Genomic DNA, 27449 nt, shown 5'->3' with positions numbered 1-27449 from the left:
GGCATTCCGGAAGCTCCCTTGCAATTCCCGCGGTGGGCCAGCGGGGGGAGCCCGAGAGACGAGGCTCCCTCCATCCTCTTTGCCTGCGCGTTTGGCATCCTGGGCGCTCAGCATCCCTGGACCATCCCTCTCCTCCTCCTCCTCCTTTTCCCTCCCTCCTCTCTCCCCCCCCCCCCGCTTTGCATCTCATTGCTTCATCCCCATCCGACGCTGCCAGACAGGCGGCGAGTCCAAAGGCAGCCGCCGGCGAGGAGCCCCGGAGGGAGATCGGTCGCATCCAGGCTCCGCAGCCCCGCATCCCCAAAATAACACGGACCATCCGCACTGCTGGAAGAGGATCCCGGGTTGCACAGCTCGCTCTCCTTGCTAACCGGCGTTTGGCTCTCAGCATCCTTCCTGCGGCGGAGGCTCTGCGCATCTGCACGCATCCCCACCCCCCCTTAACCCCCCCCACCAGCTCTCCTGGGGGAAATCCGGATTTTCCTCTCCGCCCCACAAGAGCCCCATCGCTCCTCTTGGAAGGCACCGGAGAGGGGGCGGCCGGGCGCGATTGCGGCAGCAGCAGCGGCGTGGTGGTCGGGAGAGCGCAGGATCTGACCGCCCCGGGGGCCCCATCCGCCGTTTGCAAGGAAGACGAAGGGGGGGGGGGACGGGGAGCCAGCAGCACCCCACACGCAGCCCCAGGGGTGCAGCAGAAGCGCCTTCTTCCAGGGACTAACGAGGAGGAAAACGGCATGGCGCCCCCCGGCGGCGGCGGGAGGAGTCCGTCTGGGGACCGATCGGACAGGATCTAGGTTTTTTAAAAAAGAGGTCAGTGGGGGTGGGGGGTGGGGAAGCGAATCGATTCCCACCGGGTTCCCCAGTTGCAGTTGGGGTTTTGCAAGAGCACCTTTCCGCAGCAACGCTTGGGGACGTCTGCGCGCGCCCTGTCTCCAACCAACAGCTTTGACCAGCCACGATTTCCCCCATCTGGGGGGTGGCAGGAGGCATCCCCCCCCCCTCACACACACACACACACACACCTGCAAGCTTTGCAATCCGCCTGGCCGTCAAAGGAGCGCCGGGGCTTTTTTGCAGCGGCTGGAAACCGAGTTGCAAAACCCGGAATTATTCCCAGGACGCAGTAAAGGTGCGCACTGGAAACCGAGTGTGCAAGTTTGCAAATGGGTGGACTGGAGCGGCAGTCGCAGGATGAGAAGCGCCACAGGCACTGAGGCCACGACGCTGGTGCAACACCGATAAGTCTCCCCACCCCGGCTAGGTGTGTTTGGCCACCTTGGTCTGGCAGCCCATCCCTTGCAAGGCAGGAGGAGACTTTGCTTCCAGGGGCCAGTCCAGGCGAGAACACCCCACCCAGGCAGAATCCGGCCATGAGGCCTGGGCTCTTGCTAGTGGTCGTTTGTAGTGGGCCTGGGGTGCTTTGACTCAGCCCCTCGCCCGCCCGCTCCATCCCAGCTCCCCCTCTTTCCCCATACCTTCCCTCTGACGCCATGGGGACGGTCCTGTCCCTTTCTCCGGGCCTGCGGAAAACCAGCCTTTACGACGACGGCTCCTCCAGCTCGCTGGCGCACTACCCCGGCCTGGCGGGCGCCAAGGGCAGCGGCGGTGGCGGGCAGAAGGCCGAGAAGGGGCTCAAGAGACACTCTGTGTTCATCCCGGCCTTGACCTGGAAACGGCTAGTGGCCTCGACCAAGAAAAAGGGGTCGCGGGCTGGCGGCGGTGGCAGCAAGGGCCCGTCAAAGAACAACGGCAACTATGGCCATGCCAAGGACGTGGCCCAACTCAACCACGAGAACGTCAAGAAGTCCCTCTCCTGCGCCAACCTCGCCAGCTTCGACGGGGCCGAGCCGCCGCTGGCACCCCTCAGCTCCAAGCGATCCTCCGGCACGCTCAAGCCCGGCGTGGTCGGAGGAGGCACTGCGTCGTCCCCCCGGCGGGTGATTGTCCAGGCGTCCACCAGCGAGTTGCTGAAGTGCCTGGGCGAGTTCTTGTGCCGCCGCTGCTTCCGCCTGAAGCACCTGTCGCCCACCGAGCCCATCCTGTGGCTGCGCAGCGTGGATCGTTCCCTGCTCTTGCAGGGCTGGCAAGACCAGGCCTTCGTCACCCCGGCCAACGTGGTCTTCGTCTACCTGCTGTGCCGCGAGATGATCGACGGGGACACGGTGGCCAGCGAGCACGAGCTGCAGGCTGCCCTCCTCACCTGCCTCTACCTTTCCTACTCCTACATGGGCAACGAGATCTCCTACCCGCTGAAGCCCTTCCTGGTAGAAGCCTCCAAAGATGTCTTCTGGAACCGCTGCCTGCGCATCATCAACGCCATGAGCGCCAAGATGCTTCGGATCAACGCCGACCCCCACTACTTCACCCAGGTCTTCGCCGACCTCAAGAACGAGGGCAACGCCAAGAGGGATGACTTTGCTCGCATCCTGGACCGGTGACTGGTTCTCCTGGCGAGGACCAGGGACCTGGCCGGATTCACCTGTTCCTTCCTGGTCCCTGGAGGGCAATGGATTCTTGGTGGCCCGGAGGCCTCCTTCTGAGGCCAAGCCTTTGCCAAAACAGACAACTGCTTTCTCTGCTTGCTGCAGTGAGTCAGACGGGCTCAAGGAAGGTGTTGTTGGACGAGGTGGGTGGAGGTGGAATGCTCAGAAATCTATCCGTCTGTCTGTCTGTCAGAGCTTTTTTTCTTTTTTAATATAAAGCAACGAGGGAGGAACCCACAAAGGTATCTGGGCCTCTGCCACTGTTTTTTGAAAAGGCCAGAGGGGGTTTCTTACACCCCTTTTGGTGTCATTTATTCTGGGTTTTTTTCCTGGAATTTCCCAAAAAGCTTTGGGGGGGGGGTGAGCGGAAAGATCTGGGGAGCAGGAAAATAATTTTCGGAAATTGGGTTGGGTCTACGAGGCGAACACACAGGGAGAAGCCAATCTGCAGATCTGCCCGTCCGCCTTGGGCACTAATTAAGTGTGGAGGTGCCACCATTTGTACTTCGTTTATTTTTATTTTTTTAACGAGGCTAGCTCCTTCCCCTGCATTTCCAGACCCCCTTTTTTTGGCTCTGGGAGTCCTACTGCCCTTGCTCTGCCCTCAGCACCAAGTCCGTTTGCAACCGCTGCTAGAATTCTCCTGTCCTCCTTAGAATGGCCGCCTCTTGCCCTCCTGGAGTCGAATCGGGTGTGTTGGTGTGCACAAAAGGATGGGGAAAGTGTTCCTTCGAGGCAGGAGTGGAAGACGCAGGCCTGACTTTTGGGCTTTGGCTACTCTTTGGGGTTTAGTTCTGTGGTGGGGAGCAAAGAGGTAGGGAAATTGAGGAGCCACACAATGAATTCTGAGTAAGGGCCGCACTGCACATCACCTGATCTGCATCAATCTGCTTCTTAAGTTCAGGGTCACTGTCTCTCCTCCCCCCCCCCCCGAAGACAGCCAATAGGGTCTGATCAGGATCAGGGTCTCCGACACAAGGGGAACAGGACCCATTGCAGATCCAGAACTGAGCCCCCTGTGCTCGCACCTTGCATCGCAAAAAGAGGAGGCCTCTCATGTTTCCATGGGACCCCTCCTTTGCCCTGTAAACCACAAACTCCAGGCCCTGAATCTGGATTGCGACCACAGCAAGGGTCACGGTCCCCTAACCCTCACAGTCCTGGTGGAGTCCCTTGTCCTGGCAGTTTATGCGGGGGACCCTTAATGAAGGGCAGAATTATTTGCAAAGTAGGGTGAGTACATAAGGAGAGCTTGCTGGATCAGACCAATGGCGTATTTAGTCCAGCATCCTGTTCTGCCAGATGCCTGTGGGAAGCCTGGGAGCAGGATTCGAACCCAGGGGCGATCTCCCTTCCTGAGGTTCCTAGCACCTGGTATTCAGAATCATTGCTGCCTCTGGGGGCTGAGTCTAGTAGCCGCCGATAGCCCTCTCCTCTTCCTGTGATTTGGTCCAGCCCTCTTTTAAAGCCTTCTAGGATGTGTTGTATGGGATGCGGGTGGCGCTGTGGGTTAAACACAGAGCCTAGGACTTGCCAACCAGAAGGTCGGCGGTTCGAATCCCCGCGACGGGGTGAGCTCCCGTTGCTCGGTCCCTGCTCCTGCCAACCTAGCAGTTCAAAAGCACACCAGTGCAAGTAGATAAATAGGTACCGCTCCGGCGGGAAGGTAAACGGCGTTTCCGTGCGCTGCTCTGGTTCTCCAGAAGCAGCTTAGTCCTGCTGGCCACATGACCCAGAAGCTGTACGCCGGCTCCCTCGGCCAATAAAGTGAGATGAGCGCCGCAACCCCAGAGTCGGCCACAACTGGACCTAATGGTCAGGGGTCCCTTTACCTTAGGATGTGTTGTCACGGCTGGGATGACCACACAGATGACCAAAGCGATCGCTTGCAGGCTGCAGTATTATTGGGGACGCCAGAGAAGCAGTGTGAGACCCCGTAAAGGCACCCCAAGATCCTTTGCAATGTGCTGAGGGTCAATGTGCCTTTGTTGGGTTGCGGGGGCACGACTTCCGTCTTTCAAATTTTAGCGATGCTCTGTGCAAGGCCAAAAATTGGTACCCATCCAAGCCTCTCACCTTCCCTTTTGCTCAATTCACTATGTCATACTTGCTGTGCTGTGAAACCAGTTGCTCTGACCTATATCTGCCTCTGACATTAGCTTGGACGTTTTCTGCTCCTTCCGCGTGGAAGTGTAGATTCCCTGGGTCTGCATACAAGGCCACACCAGTTTCAAACCCGTTTAGCGCTTGCTTCTTCCCCAAACGACTCCTGGAAAACTTAGTTTTTTGAAGCTGCTGGAAATTCCCTGCTGGCCATCACAGGACTGTCGTTCCCTAGGGAGAGGACGATGTTTACAGGGAGATTTAAAAAAGCCCAGTCCTGCCTGCAAGATTATAGTCTGACAGACACAGCACAAAAGGAAAAAGAGTTGGAGGAGGAGGAGGGAGGAGGAATAAAAAAAAGCTAACTCAGGCAACCAGTTTTTGTAACAACTAGCTGGGATGCAGATAGTTAGCCTGATGGATAAGTGGAAGAAGTCAGCAGGGCAGATTCCCTTTGTTATTCGCCTGCCGTTTGAGAAATTTGACAACCCTCTATGTTTGGGTTTGCCCTGATGGAAATTTCCTCACGGAAATTGCCAAGCAGGTGAGCAGAGCATCATGGGAGTTGTAGTTCGAAGCAGCCCGTTTGGCAAAGGCTGGCATAAGATATAGTTGGAAGGAAGTCACAGTGGCGTTGGCCAGTTAATGCTGTCTGTTGTCTGACCTTCATGGCATGTTGATGTGGAGATCAGGAACAGAACTGACACCCCAAAGGTATTATTTACAGCCAGTATTAACCAGCCTGGCCTTCTCCAACCCAAGCTCCAAGGCAAGCTAACATGGCCTGCGTTTTCTCTCGCTCAACCTCAGTTGCTCCCCAATTTGCAAGTGGACCCCTCATATAATTATTCTACCAAACTTTTAGAAGACATCTGAAGGCAGCCCTGTTTGGGGAAGCTTTTAATGTCTGATGTATTACAGTATTTTAATATTTTGTTGGAAGCCACCCAGAGTGGCTGGGGAAGCCCAGCCAGATGGGCAGGGTATAAATAACAAATTATTATATTATTATATTCTCCCCCACTCCCAATCGGTGCCTTCGGGCTCCAAGATGGAGGCTCGCCCCCCCCCCCAACTGCCATTTCGGGAAGCAGCAAACATTGAGATATGTATGAGGTTTATACCTTTTCCTCCAAAGATATCAAGGGGGCATACATAGTTCTTCACCCCCTCCCCAATTCGTCGCCACAACAACCCTGTAAAGTAGGCGAGCCTGAGCAGTGGCGAGCGTCACCCAGCTTCGTGGTCAAATGTGGATTTGAACCTGCATCTCTCCAGGTCCTGGGCTGACGCTCTAACCACTAGGCCACCCTGGCTCTCCTCAGAGCCTCCTTATAAGGAGATGCAGGGGTCTGGTGCCCTGGTAGCAGGAATGGCCTGGATTGGCCGGTTGGCCTGCCCGTCTCCCAGCCCCTGGTCAGGTGACCAGCCTTTTTGTTAGCTTCTCATCCCACGTAGCAACAGCACAATGGCAACTGGGATGGGAAGAAGGCCCAGATGTTCTCATCCGCTGCCTAAATAAAGACCCAGGAACCCAATTTGTGTGTGGCACCTGGTCACCCGTAGCTCCTGCCCCAAGGAACCCTGGGAATTGTAGTTGAACAGAGGAAGCCGCCTTGCAAGGACTCGGGCAACTGGTCCAGCTAGCCAAGTCAGGCCCAGCCTTTGCCAACGTGGTGCACTCCAGATGTTTTGCAGCTGCCAAAGATCTAGAGGGCACTAGGTTGGCAGAGGCTGAGGGAGCCCAATATTGTCCTCACAGTCCGGCAGGGCCTCAGACAGGGAGTCTGCATGCCTATTATTATTATTATTATTATTATTATTAAAAATTGTATACTGCCCTTCATCCGCAGATCTCAGGGCGACTCGCAACATAAAAACACAATATAAAATAAAACACAAATCAAAGTTCTCATACACAGACACACGACTAGCCTGCATTTTGAGAGAAAAGAAAATTTGACCTCTTCCTCCCCCCCCCCCTTTTTAAAGAAAATCCTGTGTACATATATATAACATTATCTCTTGTTGATTTCCATGGCAACTGGCAAAATTTGGAGGTTGCAGCTGAACCACCAGCAGAGAGAGGTTGCGTGTGTGTGTTTCGAGACAGAATCTAGAGTTTTCTTTAAGGAAAGAAAAAAGCCTTTAACTCCTTCACCCGATGAAAGGGCTCCTTTATTAAGGAACAAAACCTTTCTTTTTCGTGGTATGAAGTCCTAGTCTTATGCTAAAAGGTCTCTTGCTCGTCTATAGAAACCTTCAGTAAATTCCCCCAGAATTTTCCTTTTTTGCAGGTCGCCAACGGGAGGCAGGAAGCAATCAGATGCTATTCTTTAAATAGCACAATTCGATATCGGGGAGGATGGAGATCAGGGAGTGGGAACCTCATGGGAGCAACATCAGGCTCTGTGATTGGCAGACAGCACGGACCCTTCCGATTGGTCATCTGAGAAATGTGTTGGCCGACACCTCCATTTAGGACTGGGGGGGGGCACAAACCATTCGCCTGCACCGGGTGCCAAATTTTTGCATCGCCCGGGGTGGGAAATCTGCCACCAGATCTAAAAGGAGTCTAGAAACAATTTGTGGGACAAAATGGCGGCTACCTTTGGTCTCAAGAGATGGGCATCCCTCTGATTACCAGTTGCTGGAAAACCAAGTTATTTACCATATTTTTTGCTCTATAGGACGCACTTTTCCCCCTCCAAAAATTAAGGGGAAGTGTGTGTGCGTCCTATAGAGCGAATGCAGGCTGCATGGCTAAGCCCAAAGCCAGAACAGGGAGACGGAGCGTTTCGCAGCACTCTGTCTCGCTGTTCTAGCTTGTGGTTAGCTGCGCAAAGCCTCCGCAGGGCAGCGGGGTGAAGGCACCACACTGCCCTGCGGGGGCTTCAAAGGCTGAGCTCCGGGGGCTTCAGGCAGCTATCTGCAAGCCTATCTGCAAGGAGTTCCCGCTGTGCTGGGAAGGCTTGCGGATAGCCGCCTGAAGCCCTCCGAGCGCAGTGCAAACTCCCGCTGTGCTCCTGGGACTTCAGACAGCTATCCGCAAGCCTTCGGAGTGCAGTAGAAGTTCCTGCTGCGCTTGGAAGGCTTGCGGATAGCTGCCTGTTCTGGGGGCTGGGGTCGGGGGAAGCTTGGGCACAGTCCCGCAGCTAAAAACGAAGCCAAGACAGGGAGCGGGATACATCCCGGCTGGAGAGGTTGCGCGCGGCTAAAGAGGAAGCCAAGACAGCGAGCGGGATGGATCCCGCTCCCTGTCTTGGCTTCTTTGCTCTTTGGGGATCGGGGGGAAATAAGAATTTTTCCCTTTATTTCCCCCCCCAAAACTAGGTGCACCCTATGGTCTGGTGCGCCCTATAGAGCGAAAAATACGGTATTTCGTTGAACTATACCCCACCTTTTTCTCCAGGGAGCTCAAGCTGGTTCTCTCCCTCTCCTCATTTAATAATAATAATAATAATAATAGTAATAATAATAATTATTATTTATTTCTATCCCGCCCTCCCCAGCCAAAGCTGGGCTCACAACAACCTTGCGAGGTAGTGTGGGATAAAAGACAGGGACTGCCTACCCAGTGAGCTTCACGGCTGAGTGGTGATTCGAACCCTGGTACCTCTCAGGTCTCGGTCCGACACTCTAACCGTTTGGCAAGCAATGACCGCAAGAGGGATTGGGTTCTCACCCCTTGTTGCAAACATCAGTTTGGTCACTGTGGAAAAGAGGGTTCTGGGTTTGGTGGGTCTTTGGTCTGATCTAGTAAGGTCATTCTTCTGCCAGGAGTACGGATCAGGTCTGTCTGCTGTCCCCAGGCCACAGAAGCATGCCCTTCTGCACCAAACACAGTTGCCCACATTTTAATTCAAGAAGGCAGACTGGATCCTCCTTGCTGTCTGAACAGATCCGTTTAGTTCGAATTGAATGTCAACAATGTTTAGGCAACACGATGACCATATACATACGTAATAAAGGTAAAGGGACCCCTGACCATTAGGTCCAGTCGCGGACGATTCTGGGGTTGCGGCGCTCATCTCGCTTTATTGGCCGAGGGAGCCGGCGTACAGCTTCCGGGTCATGTGGCCAGCATGACTAAGTCGCTTCTGGCAAACCAGAGCAGCGCACAGAAACGCCGTTTACCTTCCTGCCAGAGTGGTACCTATTCATCTGCTTGCACTTTGATGTGCTTTCAAACTGCTAGGTTGGCAGGAGCAGGGACCGAGCAATGGGAGCTCACCCCGTCACAGGGATTTGAACCGCCGACCTTCTGATCGGCAAGCCCTAGGCTCTGTGGTTTAACCCACAGTGCCACCCGCGTCCCTCCATAGATACGTAACAGACGATCTTTATAGAATTCCTTCAAAGAATAACAAGTTCAAAATGAAATATTAGTCACAAAGTCTCTGGAAACCTTTCAATGAAGCAAGGTGCCAAACTTTGTACGATGAAAGTTAAGCTGTGGAGCTTTGTCTATTCAGCAAATATAATGTCCAACACTGAACAGAGATGAACGCTCCACAGCGTTTGATATTTTCATTCACATATATTCATTCGAAATAAGATGGGTTTATGAAACAATTCTATATTCTCCCACCACACTGACGAAGATCTACGAAACAGCAGTCAATATCCGGAATCTCTGTTCAGTGTCGGACATTATATTTGCTGAATACACAAATACTCCACAGCTTACCTTTCATCGAACAAAGTTTGGCACCTCGCTTCATTTAAATGTTTCCTTGTTGAGATTTCGTTTTGAACTTGTTATTGTTTGAAGGAATTCTATAAAGATTGTCTATTACGTATGTATATGGTCATTGTGTTGCCTAAACATTGTCGACGTTCTCTTTTGCAACACAGGGGTTTGTTTAGTTTGAATTGAATAGCAGGAGGAAACAGATATGCTCAAGGTGAACTCTTGTAAACTATGGGTCTTGATGGAGCCCAAACTGCCGTCACACAAATAGGAAGCCATCGTCAGGCTTCAAGAAGCCCCAAGTTTCCCAGAGATAATATTTTTTAAAAAAAGTTAGAAGGAAAGAAATCTGGGGAGGGGGGTTGCCCTCAAAACATCCCAGAGAAGATCATATATGTGGTTGCAAGATTCTCACTGGGGGGAATGGAATGGGGCGGCAGGAATGCGGAGCAAAACGTGTCACGCTGCAACTTTTTGCTGCAGGTCGTACTTATTAGATTCAACAGGGCCTGCGGAGAAGGGGGAGGTTGAGAAAGATAGAGAGGTGTCGTGTGTGACGGTCGCATCGATGTGCCGCTTGAACTTCCCCGTCAATCTCAGCAAAACCCTGGTGTACCTAGGACCTGAAGCCCAAGGCCATGAAATACTGTATTTTTCGCTCTATAAGACGCACCAGACCACAAGACGCACCTAGTTTTTGGAGGAGGAAAACAAGAAAAAAAACATTCTGAATCTCAGAAGCCGGAACAGCAAGAGGGATCGCTGCGCAATGAAAGCAGCAATCCCTCTTGCTGTTCTGGCTTCTGGGGTAGCTGCACAGCCTGCATTCACCCCATAAGACGCACACACATTTCCCCTTACTTTTTAGGAGGGGAAAAGTGAGTCTTATAGAGCAAAAAATACGGTATTTGCCCTCTCTGCTTTGGCTAGCCAAAAGGCCTGCAGAATTTCCTCGCCGGCGAGAGGGCTGCAATCCCAGTTGCTACGTGACCCCAGTTCTGTAATTCTCCATCGCCTGTTTTTTGCAGGCAGGGAGAGCAAGCCCTTTCTGGTTTTGCAATAGGCGTCACTCATTCCAGGGTAGCTGCCCCCAATCTCTGTGTTACGTAAGACAGCCTTCGCCAACTTGGTGCCCCCCAGATGTTTTGGACCACAGCTCCCATCAAGCCGTGTGGCCTGATGCTGGGGCTGGTGGGAGTTGCAGAATCATAGACTTGAAAGGGACCCCACGAGGTCATCCAGCCCAACCCCGCCTGCAATGCAGGAATCTCAGCTACAGAACCCCCACCCAGCGTTTCCTGCACTTGCCACATTGACGGCCCCACAAGCAGCTTTCATCAACCTGGTGCCCGCCAGACGTTTAGGACTCCAACGCCCATCAGTGGCTGATGGGCTGATGGTCAGGGGCCAGCAGTCAGCTTTACCTGCTGAACAGCTGCCTGAAGGGGGAGAAGGCAGAGTGACTTCACCTGTAGCTGATCAGCCTTCAAGGAAGCGGAGGAGAAGGCATTGATGAGAACCAGCCTCTTTAATCAGAGCTCTCGGATGCTGCGGTTCGTGGCCTTACCTTGCTGCTTCCTGTTCTACATCTGGACCCTTGGTTTTGTGACTAAGAGACTCATGCTCGACCAACTTCATATGCTGAGGCTCTTGTCTCCAACGAGCTCTGCACAACAGGACCACGGCACCGATGGGATTTGGAGTCCGTAAACATCTGGGATGGGGAACATCCCAGTTGACGAAGGCTGACATGAGAGCTTTAGAGAAATGAAACCGAGCTGCCTTAAACATAGCCAGACCGCTGGCCAGCCTAGTAATGTCTACTCCAGGCAGTGCTATTTTTATAGAAAAAGAGGTGCTGGAACTCGGTGTGAACACCTCTGTCGTTCTCTTAGAATGGCAGTGGTGTCCACCTGAGAGGTGCCGCAAGTTCCGGCTGAAAAGAAGTCCTGGCTCCGGGAGCCCAGATGATGTCAAACCCCAGTGTTGAAAGACCTACATTGGCTCCCAGTACGTTTCCGAGCACAATTCAAAGTGTTGCTGCTGACCTTGAAAGCCGTAAACGGCCTCGGTCCAGTATACCTGAAGGAGCGTCTCCACCCCCATCGTTCTGCCCGGACACTGAGGTCCAGCTCCGAGGGCCTTCTGGTGGTTCCCTCCCTGCGAGAAGCCAAGTTACAGGGAACCAGGCAGAGGGCCTTCTCAGTGGTGGCGCCCGCCCTGTGGAACGCCCTCCCGTCAGATGTCAAAGAGAACAACAACTACCAGACTTTTAGAAGGCACCTGAAGGCGGCCCTGTTTAGGGAAGCTTTTAATGTTTGATGCATTACTGTATTTTAATATTTTGTTGGAAGCCACCCAGAATGGCTGGGGAGGCCCGGCCAGATGGGCGGGGTAAAATAATAAATTATTATTATTATTATTATTATTATTATTATTATTATTAGACTCCACCTGGGGCCGTTGAGTGTTCAGGATCCAACACCACTTGCACGGCCGCAGGTTCTTGACCCCTGCTCTGATTGACAGCAGGTCCGCAAGAGAAGGGGAATCCTTCCTAGCCTCCTGAATCTAACCCCTTTAAACAGGCGTTTGAACCCTGAGCTCTGGCCCCCAAGCCCTGCCACACACATGCCGGGTCCTTCTGTATAGGATATTTACGTAGCTGGAGAGAAGCAGGATTGAGAGAGGAGGGAAAACAGTCGCATTATAGAGGCACACACAAACCATATTGCTACCTGCACACACATATTTTTATACGTGAGAATATCTGTAATAATATTGCCGATCGAAAGGTCGGCGGTTCGAATCCCCGCGGCGGGGTGCGCTCCCGTTGTTCGGTCCCAGCGCCTGCCAACCTAGCAGTTCGAAAGCACTCCCGGGTGCAAGTAGATAAATAGGGACCGCTTACTACTGGGAAGGGAAACTGCGTTTCCGTGTGCGGCTCTGGCTCGCCAGAGCAGCGATGTCACGCTGGCCACGTGACCCGGAAGTGTCTTCGGACAGCGCTGGCCCCGGTCTCTTGAGTGAGATGGGCGCACAACCCTAGAGTCTGTCAAGACTGGCCCGTACGGGCAGGGGTACCTTTACCTTTACCTTTATCTGTAATAATGGGCTTCGGCTGTTGACTTCTTTTTATAAAAGACACAGGTTCTGCAACCGCGGGGCTCATTCAGATAACGGCTTCTCGACACCCCTGATCTAGAACTGGGGGAGATGCGCCAAGCTGGGAATAACTTCTCCCGCTCAAAGAAATATCCCTAAACAGGGTGGTGGGAAGTGACCTATTTGAACAGCCAAGCCCGTGTGTGTGAATTCCATGACCAAACAAGCACAGAAATCAACCACGGGCACCAAATTAAACCTCTTGAGAACCTTGGTTCCCTTAGGAAAGCCAAGTTTCTAGGCCTCATGCGTTTGAAGGACACACTTGCATCTAGAGAAGCCCCATGCCCTTTCCCCTACAAATTTGCATCGTTGATACAAGCTGCAGGATTCATCGTTGGTTGGCACATAATTTGATGGTGACGTGGATATTATCATTATTTTATTTAAGGGGGAAATACAGGGAGCCCTATGCATAGCCCAAGCTAGCCCCATCCTAGCCAAGGGATGCAGCCTGGGCTATTATGGTTGTAACCTACAGATTTCGACTGGGGGTAGAACTCCATCCTCCAAAAAGCAGGAAAAGCCAGTCGGGTAAACCCCTGGAGACTACAAACGCACACCCCGCCAAAGGGACTCTCTTAACTCTTGGGCCTCTGGGAGATTTTTGATCCCACTCATCTGCTGCTAAAAAAACAAAATGGCAAGTTCCCCTTTGGTGGAAATGCTGATATGTAGATATAATAATGTAAATAGCTTTCCTAAAGGGGTGGAGATAATGGACATTGTGCATGTTGAGATGTATCTATTTAATTTCCGCCTTTCTCTCCCCGTGGCTCCTTTTCCGCTTTTTTGGAACTGTTTGCTTTGTAATTTTAAAAGGATGGGGAACCTCCTGCAAAAAACGTGCTGGATTCTTCCTGCTTTCCAGCCTGGGACTAGGAGACCAAGATGACCAGGGCCGTTCCTCTTCCTGATGCAATAGAACTGAGCTTTTATTTTCTATACCGAGGCAACGATTGCTCTTTCAAAACTCTGTTTATTCCTCTGGTGGGATTTTTTTCCAGCAACTTTCTCAATGGGGGTTGAGGGGAGCCTGGGGGACAAAAACGCCACCTCAAAATCTGCCCCCTCGCCCTCTCGGGCAAGGAGAATTTCTTCTTCTTTAGCCGGCCAGTGGCTTCCAGTCTGCAAGGAAGGCTGGACTGCAAAACACAACCAGGACTGTTTAGCCTATCCCAGGCCTGCCCTGTGCTGAATGAGGAACCCAAAAGATATTTAAAGTTTTGGAAAAACAAACCCAGCCCTCATCCGGAGGGCATTTGAAATCTCTTTGTATGATATTTACTATCTGAGTCTTGCCTAAGTGTTTGATTTCTACGTTGTATTGACCTGTATCATTTGCGGGGAGCAAACTGGAAGGGGAGATTTCTGTGGGGCGGGGAGGGGGCGGGGTGGTGATTGCTGACCATGGCACTTTATGCAAAATAAAATAAAATCAGAAGAAATGTTAACTGTTGTTTTTTTTTAAAGAAGAAAATGGAATGCCAGAAATGAAAAAACCTCTTCTGAATTTAATGTCTGTAACCACAAGGTATCAATTCTTCGGTGATCAGCCTTCTTCGCCAAAGAATGGATGCTTTTGAATTATGGTGCTGGAGGAGACTCTTGAGAGTCCCGTGGACTGTAAGAAGATCAAACCTCTCCATTCTGAAGGAAATCAGCCCTGAGTGCTCACTGGAAGGACAGATCCTGAAGCTGAGGCTCCAAGACTTTGGCCACCTCATGAGAAGAGAAGACTCCCTGGAAAAGACCCTGATGTTGGGAAAGATGGAGGGCACAAGGAGAAGGGGACGACAGAGGATGAGATGGTTAGACAGTGTTCTCGAAGCTACAAACATGAATCTGACCAAACTGCGGGTGGCAGTGGAAGACAGAAGTGCCTGGCGTGCTCTGGTCCATGGGGTCACGATGAGTCGGACACGACTAAACGACTAAACAACAACAACCACAAGGCAGTTCTTGCTGTGGGGCAGGGCTGTTGGGTGGATTGCTCCAAAGCAACACCCACAAGTCAACAGGGAAGTACAGAATTGTAGAGTTGGAAGGGACCCCCAGAGATCATCCAGTCCAACCCCCTGCAATAACAAAAGAATCCCTGACAGGTGCTTATAAACCTCCAATAAAGGACAGTCCATCACCTCCCAAGGGAGACCGTTCCACTGTTGAGCAGACCTTGGGGTCAGAAGGTTCTCCCTAGTGTTTAGTCAGAATCTCCTTATTTAGTGAGACACCTGAATCTCTAGGTGATGTGCTAGGGAGTTGAGAAACGTGCAAGGGATGGACGGAACAACCATTGGAGTGCTGGGTCTGGGGGTAACTGAAGAAACGGGACTGGTTCAGAATCCAGAGGTTCGGCTAGAAGTCAGTCCGGCAGGGCCAAGGCAGGAAACCAGACAAGGACAGGCACAGGATCTCAGGCAGGATCCGGCATACAGCAATGTTGCTCCCGCAACCTGGGGCAGGATCCGACAGCCTTTTATCTTTGTCAGGGTAGTGGCCGGTCCTGATCCCCCAGTGACTCACCTCCCTGTCTCGCCCAAAGGCGAGCACTCTTCCTGCAAGTATTCAGGTCTCTCCTTCTCCCAGACCTCAGTCTCTGCAGCTCGGGAGACGTCGGTGGGTGACTAGACCCAGAGGCCGCCTCAGCCTCCCCTCAGTGGCATAGCGTGGGGGGTGCAGGGGGGCCCGGCCGCACCGGGCGCAACATCTGGGGGGGGCGCTCGCACTCGCAGCTCTCTGCCCCTACCTGGCTCACTCACTCTCTCTCACTGCAGTGCTGGCTGTGCGAATCCGATCCGAGCCGCCGGGTCGTCGCCCACTGTGGAGGGGAGGGTGCCAGGCGTGCGGTGCGGTGCGGAGAGAGAGCAAGGGACTATCTGGGGGAGGGACAGTGCAGCGGGGGGGGGCGCAAATTACTTGCCTTGCCCCGGGTTAGGGGGCGCAAATTACTTGCCTTGCCCTGGGTGCTGACAACCCACACTACGCCACTGCCTCCCCTGACCCAACCAGCAGTAGAGCAGCTGTAAGTGATGGCCCAGCTGGAGGCAACGAGGTCATCCCCACATCTGGAGCCAGGGCAGGCTCAGGCCCCTGACTCGGCCCAGCTGGGGTTTGTTGCAGGGGAACCTCCGCAGACTGGGACTCTTCAGGATCAGGCCCCAGACTTGGTTCAGATGATGCCTGAGGCAAAGGATCCGGTGCCGACTGAGACTCCTCTGGCTCCGAGTCCGAGCCCGAGTCCCAGGCCATCACAATCGGAACGCAAACCATCAGCTCAACCCACCATCTGGGAGAGGAGGACCTCTCAGCAACCCAGAACTCAATCAGCAGATTTGGAACTACAACTCCCAGCATCCTCAGCCAGCGCAGCTGATGGGAGTTGTAGTCCAAAGCTGGGAGCGCCAGTTTCGGGGCAAGCTGCGGGAGTCGTTTTAGGAAATGTTGGAAGCTACCTTATGCAATCCAGCATCACGGGCCAGTTGGACGCAGAGGAATGGCGGAAGGAAAGAGGTTGGGGAACCCCCCAAGAGAAAAAGGTGCAGAGTCTGGGGAGGGGTGGTGGGACAACGATAAGTAGAGAAAAGGAGAAGAGGGAGAGGACTGGAAAGAGGAGGTGTCAGAATCTGAAGAAGTACAGTGGTACCTCTGGTTAAGTACCGTATTTTTTGCTCTATAAGACTCACTTTTCCCCTCCTAAAAAGTAAGGGGAAATGTGTGTGCGTCTTATGGAGCGAATGCAGGCTGCGCAGCTATCCCAGAAACCAGAACAGCAAGAGGGATCGCTGCTTTCGCTGCGCAGTGATCCCTCTTGCTGTTCTGGCTTCTGAGTTTCAGAATATATTTTTTCTTGTTTTCCTCCTCCAAAAACTAGGTGCGTCTTGTGGTCTGGTGCTTCTTATAGAGCGAAAAATACGGTACTTAATTCATTCTGGAGGTCTGTTCTTGAAACTGTTCTTAACCTGAAGCACCACTTTAGCTAATGGGGCCTCCTGCTGCTGCCACGCCGCCAAAGCACAATTTCTGTTCTCATCCTGAAGCAAAGTTCTTAACCTGAAGCACTATTTCTGAGTTAGCAGAGTCTGTAACCTGAAGTGTCTGCAACCCGAGGTACCACTATAACGGGTTTTATTGAGCTGGGAGAGTCTGTGGCAGAAAAAAATCCAGTACGGTGGTACCTCGGGTTACATGCAGAATTGGACAAAATGACATAAAGGATTCGAAACCTGCGGGACCAGAGATTCACAGAAGATTGGAAGAAATATACGAACTATTTGCAGAGCCACTGTAATCGACAAATTACACTAGTAGGGCTGCAAGAAGTTTTGTAAGGAGAAATATATGAAACATTGCAAAGCAGAGAAAGAAGAGAGATATTAGTTATGAGAGTTAAATGCAATAGTGGAAGTATGAAATGTATATTAGGTGAATAGATTGGATAATTTCCAGATGTGATTGATGGAAGTAAAAAAAATGGTGCAAGAAATGAAAGTACGTTTAATTACTGTTGAAAATGATATGTTGAAAATTAATCAATTGATCAAGGGAAGTAATAGTGCCACTGTATTCTGCTCTGGTCAGACCTCACCTGGAGTACTGTGTCCAGTTCTGGGCACCACAGTTCAAGAAGGACACTGACAAACTGGAACGTGTCCAGAGGAGGGCAACCAAAATGGTCAAAGGCCTGGAAACGATGCCTTATGAGGAACGGCTAAGGGAGCTGGGCATGTTTAGCCTGGAGAAGAGGAGGTTAAGGGGTGATATGATAGCCATGTTCAAGTATATAAAAGGATGTCACATAGAGGAGGGAGAAAGGTTGTTTTCTGCTGCTCCAGAGAAGCGGACACGGAGCAATGGATCCAAACTACAAGAAAGAAGATTCCACCTAAACATTAGGAAGAACTTCCTGACAGTAAGAGCTGTTTGACAGTGGAATTTGCTGCCAAGGAGTATGGTGGAGTCTCCTTCTTTGGAGGTCTTTAAGCAGAGGCTTGACAACCATATGTCAGGAGTGCTCTGATGGTGTTTCCTGCTTGGCAGGGGGTTGGACTCGATGGCCCTTGTGGTCTCTTCCAACTCTATGATTCTATGATTCTCTGATTCTATGAATTTTAAAAATTAAAAAAGGAGAAACCCTGGAGCGCTGCTGCCAGTCAGTGCTAGCTGGACCAGATGAGGCTGCTGTTTCTTAGGGCCAGCAAACCCAGAGTCGTCTCCTCATCCTTCCTGGTTCTGATGCACTCAGCCTTAGAAGCCCTGCCAGGGATGTCTTGTGCCAAGGCTGGAGGACGAGGCGGAAGGAAGACGGAGAGATCGACGGCTGAGAGATATGCTTTCCAACAATAGACTCCACAAGAACAGGTCTCCGTCAAGGATGCAATATTCGCACGCATGAGGAGTGGGAGGTATTTTTTCGCTGCGGATAAGTTAATATTTTCCCCGTCCAAGGTCAAGCATGTTTTGACGGGATGCGTCTCGCTGAGCGAATACAAGTGGGCTCTGGAGGACAATCGTGGGAATGATGGATGGCACCTGAGAATCTGGAGTCCAGAAGGCCCACCACGCCTCAAAATCATGCGCTCTGGAGCTATAAGCCCTCATCTCTCCACATCCCAGAAGCGTTTGGGTGGGCTGCGGTTACCTAGCAACAAGAGGAGAACTTCCACTGTATACCCAGAGATAAGGATGGAGGAGGGGGGGGGAGGCACCCCCTAAACTAGGGGTCAGCAAACTTTTTCAGCAGGGGGCCGGTCCACTGTCCCTCAGACCTTGTGGGGGGCCGGACTATATTTTGGAAAAAAATATATGAATGAATTCCTATGTCCCACAAATAACCCAGAGATGCATTTTAAATAAAAGGACACATTATACTCATGTAAAAACAAGCTGCTTCCTGGACCGTCTGTGGACCGAATTTAGAAGGCGATTGGGCCAGATCCGGCTCCCGGGCCTTAGTTTGCCTAGGTAAAGGTAAAAGGACCCCTGACCATTAGGTCCAGTCATGTCTGACTCTAGGGTTGCGGCGCTCATCTCGCTTTATTCGCCAAGGGAGCCGGCGTACAGCTTCCAGATCATGTGGCCAGCAGGACTAAGCCGCTTCTGGCGAACCAGAGCAGCGCACGGAAACGCTGTTTACCTTCCCGCCGGAGCGGTACCTATTTATCTACTTGCACTTTGACGTGCTTTCGAACTGCTAGGTGGGCAGGAGCAGGGATCGAGCAACAGGAGCTCACCCTGTCACAGGGATTCGAACCGCTGACCTTCTGATCGACAAGCCCTAGGCTCTGTGGGTAGGTAGTTTGCCTACCCCTGCCCCAAACCTTAGAAATTAATAACTGGTAGGATTTTGATTATTCAGGATGTGAAGGGAGAAATACAAGCAGCAGAGGAATTTCTGGGCTAGCATAGGCAAAAAGACAAGATAGGGCCGTTAAAAAATAATACAGGGCCACTGAGGGCCATTGGCAAAGCAAAATAATTGCCCTCCCCATTTGCCCTGTGGTGTGAACTGGGGGTTTGGAAGGTTGCTGGAGTTGCAGGGTGGGGTAAAGGTAAAGGGACCCCTGACCATTATGTCTAGTCGCGGACGACTCTGGGGTTGCGCGCTCATCTCGTTTTACTGGCCAAGTGAGCCGGCGTTTGTCCATAGACAGTTTTTCCGGATCATGTGGCCAGCATGACAAAGCCGCTTCTGGCGAACCAGAGAAGCACATGGAAACACCGTGTGGGTTAAACCACAGAGCCTAGGACTTGCCGATCAGAAGGTCGGCGGTTCGAATCCCCGCGACGGTTGAGCTCCCTTTGCTCGGTCCCTGCTCCTGCCAACCTAGCAGTTCGAAAGCACATCAAAGTGCAAGTAGATCAATAGGTACCGCTCCAGCGGGAAGGTAAACGGCATTTCCGTGTGCTGCTCTGGTTCGCAAGAAGCAGCTTAGTCATGCTGGCCACATGACCCAGAAGCTGTACGCCAGCTCCCTCGGCCAATAAAGCGAGATGAGCGCCGCAACCCCAGAGTTGGCCACGACTGGACCTAATGGTCAAGGGTCCCTTTACCTTTACTCTAAGTAGATCACATTTGGCTATAAACCCACTGGGCTCCATCTTAGTGGTTTAGGTGTGGGCTCCTGGGTTTCTTCCCGCCCACTTTCCTCGTTGCCGTTCACAGCTAGAGCGAGCGACCTCGATTGACTCATATCTGTGACGAGCTGAGCCACCGCATACCTTTCCGTCATCGGCTGACGCACTTGCTAAGTACATGTCATTTCTGACTGAGGAGACCAGGTTGCTGCGGAGGAGGGCATTCTAGGGGTGGGGAATCAGCCAACAGGTGTGTCCAACCATCACAGCCAGAGATGCTTTGTGACAAAATAGCTCCTCTCCTACCGCACAGCATGGCAAGAAAATTCACGTAGTCATTAATGGCAATTTCCAACTCTCGGTGATTCACTTTGCCTCGACTTCTTAGGAGCTCCTGTTCTATAACATTAAAAACAACAACCCACAGTAACATTGCCGCCTGCTTCTCGCTCCTTCACTTCTGAACGCAAGAGAGTAGAATCATAGACATAGAGTTTGAAGGGACCACAAGGATTATCTAGTCCAACCCTCTGCAATGCTCACCTGACTCTGCACTGTGGAACTCCTTGCCAATTGATATCAGGCAGTTCGCTGTACTGTTTTTGATGCACCCCCCAAAACAGTTTGTTTACACAGACCTCCCCACATGTGTAAATCTGACACGTATTTTAATATGCAATTTTTATGTTTAAAGACCAGCTCCTTTTCTTCATGTTTTCTTGCTTGCTTCTACGCCAACAATAAAGAGACGCGGGTGGCACTGTGGGTTAAACCACAGAGCCTAGGACTTGCTGATCAGAAGATAGGTGGTTTGAATCCCCGCGACAGGATGAGCTCCCGTTGTTCGGTCCCTGCTCCTGCCAACCTAGCAGTTCGGAAGCATGTCATGTGCAAGTAGATAAATAGGTACCGCTCCGGCAGGAAGGTAAATGGCGTTTCCATGCACTGCTCTGGGTCTCCAGAAGCGGCTTAGTCCTGCTGGCCACATGACCCGGAAGCTGTACGCCGGCTCCCTCGGCCAGTAAAGTGAGATGAGCGCTGCAACCCTAGAGTCGGCCACGACTGGACCTAATGGTCAGGGTTCCCTTTACCTTTACACCCCCAATAATGCCCAATCAAGCCACACATTTTGTAAATAAACCATTTATTACAAAGACAACTGGTTGCAGTTCTGTAGTTTTTATTTGCAACATTTACTAGGAGACGCAACAGAGCAGTGGTTCCCAAACTTTCGCAGGCCTCTTGGTTCCACGAACTCACCCCCAGCACTGCCTTTCCTACCCCATTAAAAAAGCACTAAGAATGATCACAATGCAGCAAAATGCAAAACAGAAACAATTAATTGCACATTTAGTCAAGACCCAATTAGAACTGTTTAATTGGCTCAACAAAACTGACCAGGTTTTCAAAGTCTGACCGTCATTTTTACCTCCCTGCCTCCCCGCTTGCATCTTAGCGCCCCCCCCAGGTAATCCTGCCGTCCCCCCTAACCCCGGGATGCTATCACTCACTTTGAGAACCACTGCAGCAGAGAATGAGTTTGCTTTTGCCTCCAGAAGAAACCAACGCTGCAAAGCAGCTTTCCCCAAACTGGCCTCCCGCAGCACTTAATAATAATAATAATAATAATAATAATAATAATAATAATTTTTAATTTATACCCCGCCCATCTGGCTGGGCTTCCCCAGCCACTCTGGGTGGCTTCCAACAAAATATTAAAATACCGTAATGCATCAAACATTAAAAGCTTCCCTAAGCAGGGCTGCCTTCAGATGTCTTCTAAAAGTCTGGTAGCTGTTCTTCTCTTTGACATCTGATGGGAGGGTGTTCCACAGGCCGGGCGCCACCACCGAGAAGGCCCTCTGCCTGGTTCCCTGTAACTTGGCTTCTCACAGTGAGGGAACCGCCAGAAGGCCCTTAAGCGTGGCTTAAGGATTCTCCCTCCACCACCACCCCAAACAAGGAGGAATGATGTCACCATCGGCAAGAGTGTCAGAGTAACTGACGAACCTTCCTTGCTCTGTCCCGTGAATGCGGCGATAAGGAGGCTTTCAAGTTTTACCATGCAGATCAGCATACAGAACGAAGGAAACGATAGGAAGTCCCCTTATGTGTTTTTTTTTGTTTTTTAATCCATGTTAATAAATAGAGAAGAAAACAAGAGGTAGTAGAAATATAAATTAAGTTTATTGTTTGTTGACAAAAGGGGTATGCCTTGTATATGGTTGTTGTTTTGTTTGTAATATTTATACTCATGTCCAGTTAAAGAAGATATATACTATATTTGTTGTATAAGATTGTCAATAAAGTATTAAAAAAAGAAAGAGAGAATGAAGGAAAGAATCTATGGCTAGGTACTTCTTTCCTTTTGTTTGATAGGGTTCCTACTCCACACTAGCAGTCCAAGCAGCATGATTCTAAAACACAGCTGCCTTGATGGTGATTATTTTTACTCTCCGTTGAGGGGCTGTTGGGATGAAGTCCTGTCCTCCAAAATTGACCAGTGTTTATCTCCTCGGCCAGAGAAGCACGAAGCCATCGCGGCTCTTGGCGAAGTCGGGCGTAGTCTGTTCTGCACGCGTCTCCACGGAGACCAATTTTTTCCGTCCGCGGAGGCTGAGCTGAATGCAGTCCGAGACCTGAACCCGGAGATCCCTCTTAGTCCTGCAAACACGGGGAAGGAAGAGCCAAAATCTGAGCGTCGGTGAGCTCAAACTGCTTCCTGGGAAGTATGAAAAAGTTAACTGTCTTTAAAACACAAATGTAAAAAGTGGCTGAGAAGTATAAAAATGCGTTAAGTAAATTTTGGAAGTGTAAACATACTGGAGGGCCTTATTCCCCCCCCCCCATATGTCAGGCATGGCCAAACTTGGCCCTCCAGATGTTTTGGGACTACAACTCCCATCATCCCAAGCTAACAGAACCAGTGGTCAGGGATGATGGGAATCATCATCCTTGATGATGGTCCTTCAGGGGCACAGTGACCCCATTCAGGACCAGGGAATCCCCCACACCTGCCTGCCCCCTGTCCCCCCCAAAACAGTACTTCTGTCTTGTCAGGATTCAACCTCAATCGGTTAGCCGCCATCCATCATACAACTGCCTCCAGACACTCACACAGGATCTTCACCGCCTTCACTGGTTCTGATTTAAAAGAGAGGTAGAGCTGGGTATCATCTGCATACTGATGAACACCCAGCCCAAACCTCCTGATGATCTCTCCCAGCGGCTGCATGTAGATATTAAAAAGCATGATCATAGAATCATAGAATCATAGAGTTGGAAGAGACCACAAGGGCCATCGAGTCCAACCCCCTGCCAAGCAGGAAACACCATCAGAGCACTCCTGACATATGGTTGTCAAGCCTCTGCTTAAAGACCTCCAAAGAAGGAGACTCCACCACACTCCTTGGCAGCAAATTCCACTGTCAAACAGCTCTTACTGTCAGGAAGTTCTTCCTAATGTTTAGGTGGAAACTTCTTTCTTGTAGTTTGGATCCATTGCTCCGTGTCCGCTTCTCTGGAGCAGCAGAAAACAACCTTTCTCCCTCCTCTAGGTGACATCCTTTTATATATTTGAACATGGCTATCATATCACCCCTTCACCTCCTCTTCTCCAGGCTAAACATGCCCAGCTCCCTTAGCCGTTCCTCGTTAGGATGCCCTGCTTCAGCCTGAATCTTTTTAAGACTCGCTTCATTTCTGTGATTGTAAGTTGCTTCAAACCATTTCTTTAAAAAGCACTTTTATTGACTATTATCCTGTTAGCCCAAACCACAAGACGGATCCTGCCGCCGGAGAATCAGATGGTACCTACGCCAAACTGTTTTCAGCATTGCGTTTTAACGTAACCCACCTTAGGGTGAAGGGCACAACAAGAACATCACACAAAACAGGTGAAAAATGGTCCCAACCAGGAGAGATTACGTTGTAAGATAGGAGTCGGGGTTACGGCCTGTGTGTTTGTGTGAATTGACAATGAAAAGAAAGAATGGGGAAATTTGGAGTGCACAGAGTGCTGAAGGTGCCAACTCCCTGAGGCCCTGGGTGCCCAAGCACCCACAAAATTCCCCATGAAGGGGCCGGGCACCCACAAATTACGATGCCAAGGCCATGCACCCACAGCCCCGGGCACCCACGGCCATAGCTGAGGGGCTAAGTTGGCACTCCTGCATAGGGGAGCTGGTAGGATGAGGCCTAGAGTCAGGGCCATCTTTACCCGGGGGTGCAAGAGGTGCGGGGCACCTGGGCGCCGAATTCTGGGGGGCGCCAGGCACCTGCCTGCTGAAACCGCCTAAGCTCATAACTATCTACCTGTTATGCAATAATAAATAAGTTTCATCAAGCTAGTAAAGGTAAAGGTACCCCTGCCCGTACGGGCCAGTCTTGACAGACTCTAGGGTTGTGCGCCCATCTCGCTCAAGAGGCCGGGGGCCAGCGCTGTCCGAAGACACTTCCGGGTCACGTGGCCAGCGTGACAAAGCCGCATCTGGCGAGCCAGAGCCGCACACGGAAATGCTGTTTACCTTCCCGCTAGTAAGCGATCCCTATTTATCTACTTGCACCCGGGAGTGCTTTCGAACAGCTAGGTTGGCAGGCGCTGGGACCGAACAACGGGAGCGCACCCCGCCAAGGGGATTCGAACCGCCAACCTTTCGATCGGCAAGCCCTAGGCGCTGAGGCTTTAACCCACAGCGCCACCAGCGTCCCATTTCATCAAGCTAGAAAAACTAAATACCGTATTTTCCTCCTAAAAAGTAAGGGGAAATGTCTGTGCGTCTTATAGAGCAAATGCGTGGTCCCGGGAGCCGAATTGCCCAGAGGCAAAAAGCAGATCATGCTTCCCCCCTTTTTTTCTTTTTTTGAAAGAGGGAAGTGGATGTTGAAACAAAGTCGGCAAGCGATCAGGTGGGAGATAAGGCTGCTGGTAAAAGAGGCTGCCATGGGAGGGTAAAGACAGTGAACTTGCAAGGAGAGGAGACAAGAATACTAAAAACAAGCAATGAGGAGAGAAATTAGAAGAAAAGGAGGAGCAAAAAACTGCTCCAGCTAAGGAAAAGACACTAAGGCAAACAAGAGGGAAGGGGGTGTTGAAAGGAAGCAGCTGATCGGTGGGATCAGGAGAGAGATAAGGGATGCTAGAGATAAAGGAGGCTGCCTGGGAGGGGGGAGGTAAAAGCCCATGGATCCTCTGGATTTTTGCATTGGGTCACCCCAAATTCACCATCAGATCACATAGCATGTCCATGGGTACAGCCTGCAGCAAAACATTCACGCATCCACTGTTTCGTGGGGCCGCAATGGTGCAAAAATGTGGTTACAAAGCACGGATCCACATGGATCCTCAGGATTTTTGCATTGGGCTACCCCAAACTCACTGTCAAATCACATATCATGTCTGTGGCCACAGAATGAACCACAAAAATCATACATCTACTGTTTCGTTCAGAATATTTTTTTCCTTGTTTTCCTCCTCTAAAGATTAGGTGCGTCTAATTGTCATGTGCGTCCTATGGAGCGAAAAATATGGTGCATATATACCTATGTATTACCGAAATATATACCTACTGTTTCACTAAAGGACTTTTGACTTTGTGTGCTCATTTACCAAAGACGCACCACATTAGTGGCGATGCTTGTCATTCACAACAGCGGTGCTTGTCAGACTCAACGACAGCGCTTGTCATTCTCAACAGCGCCGTGCACGCAAAATTAACTCTTCCATCAAAATATTATGCTATGTATTGTCTTGAGCTGCTATGCGACAGCGGGGTCAGCGGCACCTTTGACACCTTTGGGGGCGCCTAAACTAAATTTGGGGGTGCCGGGCGGATCTTCGCACCCCGGCGGCGCATATGCTAAAGACAGCCCTGCCTAAAGTGCTGGGGTTGGGGATCGGATGGGAAGAAGCAGCGGCTTTGTGGATCACATCACATTTACAAAATTCCTCTGGGTGATGCACCCCCCCTATTCTGCTCCTGCTGACCCCCTTATTGCAAAGGAGCAGTCCAAGGAGGAGGAGGAACCCCCATCTGAGCCCTGTGAGGTTATTTTTGGAGAGGTTAAGGCAGGCTGGCGTTCATTTGCTCTCTCTCTCTCTCTCAGCTTCGAAAGCTCCAAAACAGATTGAAGAAAACCAGCCTGAGCTTCCCACCTCCACCTGGTCCTGGCAGTGGGATGCTAATGGGTCTATTCCCTGTTAGGATAAGGCAAGTGATTGGCAGGTTAAGGTGATAAATTATGCCGAGCTCACTAGAATAACAGGAAGACTAAGGGATCAAGACGAACAGAAATTTCATGATAATTGGAATAAATATCTGACTTATCTTGGAACTAAATTCCAGACAACACTGGCGGGGTTGAATTAACTCTAACAGCAAATGATATAGAATAAAAGAGACAAAATACGAGATTGTAAAATTTATTCGATACTTACCAAAAGTGTGGAAGGAAGTCTAAGGCTCGGCAGAGCCTAAAAGAATTTTGTATTATATTTATGATTTGTGGATTTGATGTGATATGCGTAGGTTATGCTATGAATTTTGTATTTGTTCCTATGTAAATATATGTAATATCAATAAAAATTTAATTTGCAAAAAAAAAGAAAAGGGAAAAAAAAGGCATGGGTAGGCAAACTAAGGCCCGGGGGCCGGATCCGGCCCAATCCCCTTCTAAATCTGGCCCGTGGATGGTCAGCATGTTTTTATATGAGTAGAATGTGTGCTTTTATTTAAAATGCATCTCTGGGTTATTTGTAGGGCCTGCCTGGTGTTTTTACACAAGTAGAATGTGTGCTTTGATTTAAAATGCATCTCTGGGTGATTTGTGGGGCCTGCCTGGTGTTTTTACACAAGTAGAATGTGTGCTTTTATTTAAAATGCATCTCTGGGTGATTTGTGGGGCCTGCCTGGTGTTTTTACACAAGTAGAATGTGTGCTTTTATTTAAAATGCATCTCTGGGTTGTTTGTGGGACATAGGAATTCTCTTTCTTTCTTTTCAAAATATAGTCTGGCCCCCCACAAGGTCTGAGGGAGAGTGGACTGGCCCCCTGCTGAAAATGTTTGCTGACCCACCCAATACTTATACTTTTATTTAAAACACATATCTGAGTTATTTAGGGGGCCTGCCTAGTGTTTTTACATGAGCAGAATGTGTGCTTTTATTTAAAATGCATCTCTGGGTTATTTGTGGGGCATAGGAATTCGTTCATTATTTTCCCCCAAAATATAGTCCAGCCCCCCCCCCATGAGGTCTGAGGGACAGTGGACCGGCCCCCTGCTGAAAAAGTTTGCTGACCCCTGGTTTCCCGTTTCCCGGGGACAATCCCCGGATTTACAAATCAGTTCCCATACAAAATACATTGAAGTTGAAAAGTGTCCCTGGGTTCACTGGAAAAAAAATCTGGTAACCTTAAGTTAGGAGCCGAACACAACAATATTCTCTGTTGGTAATTGTTTGTTTTGCGGAGGTTACCCACCCCCAGAAAAGCGAGTTCAACAAGGGTGAAGGGAACCACATCGCTCCAGTTATTATTGCCTGGGGAAATGTACGGTAATTCGTCTCCTCAGTTTGTTCACCTATACAGTGGTGCCTCGCAAGACGAAAAGAATCCGTTCCGCGAGTCTTTTCGTCTTGCGGTTTTTTCGTCTTGCGAAGCAAGCCCATTAGCGGATTAGCGCTATTAGCGCTATTGGCAGTTTAAGGGCTATTAACGGCTATTAAAGGCTTAAGGGATTAGTGGTTTAGCTGCTAAAAGGCTATTAGCAGCTTAGCGCTTCAGAAAAAGGGGTTGGGGAGCAGAAAAAAAACTCAAAAATTTTCGTCATTTTCGTCTTGCGAAGCAAGCCCATAGGGAAATTCGTCTTGCGAAGCGCCTCTGAAAACGGAAAACCCTTTCGTCTTGCGGGTTTTCCGTCTTGCGAGGCAT

At 50.7% G+C, this 27449-nt stretch overlaps 2 protein-coding genes across 4 annotated transcripts in view; one reads left to right on the top strand and one right to left on the bottom strand.

Annotated features, from left to right (window-relative positions):
- The first annotated feature begins 668 nt into the window (after window positions 1–668).
- On the top strand, window positions 669–4287 carry LOC310661019 (cyclin-dependent kinase 5 activator 1-like). Its single transcript, XM_083406746.1, has one exon. The coding sequence runs from the start codon at window positions 1491–1493 to the stop codon at window positions 2436–2438; it is 948 nt and encodes a 315-aa protein (XP_083262872.1). The 5' UTR covers window positions 669–1490; the 3' UTR covers window positions 2439–4287.
- Window positions 4288–14024: 9737 nt separating this feature from the next.
- The window catches only part of MYO1G (myosin IG), a 96817-nt gene continuing 83392 nt past the window's right edge, over window positions 14025–27449 (bottom strand). The window contains exon 22 of one of the 3 annotated variants that reach the window (XR_014503656.1): window positions 14025–14275. Coding sequence is in view for 2 of the 3 variants with exons in the window: in XM_083406167.1 (XP_083262293.1) it covers window positions 22029–22185 (157 nt within the window). In the remaining variant the exon portion in view is untranslated. Of the gene's footprint in view, window positions 14276–21686; window positions 22186–22363; window positions 22666–27449 lie in introns of those variants that run through there. The other 2 variants (XM_083406167.1, XM_083406168.1) reach the window with 2 other exon arrangements.

This window comes from Podarcis tiliguerta, assembly GCF_965153285.1.
Source record: "Podarcis tiliguerta genome assembly, chromosome: 12".
In the NCBI taxonomy this organism is placed as follows: domain Eukaryota; kingdom Metazoa; phylum Chordata; class Lepidosauria; order Squamata; family Lacertidae; genus Podarcis; species Podarcis tiliguerta.
The sequence above is the reverse complement of the archived record's forward strand: the minus strand, read 5'-3'. Positions and strand labels throughout refer to the sequence as shown.

Coding starts and splice junctions, on each gene's coding strand:
- LOC310661019 (XM_083406746.1), top strand. CDS start 1,491: ATGGGGACGGTCCTGTCCCTTTCTCCGGGCCTGCGGAAAACCAGCCTT.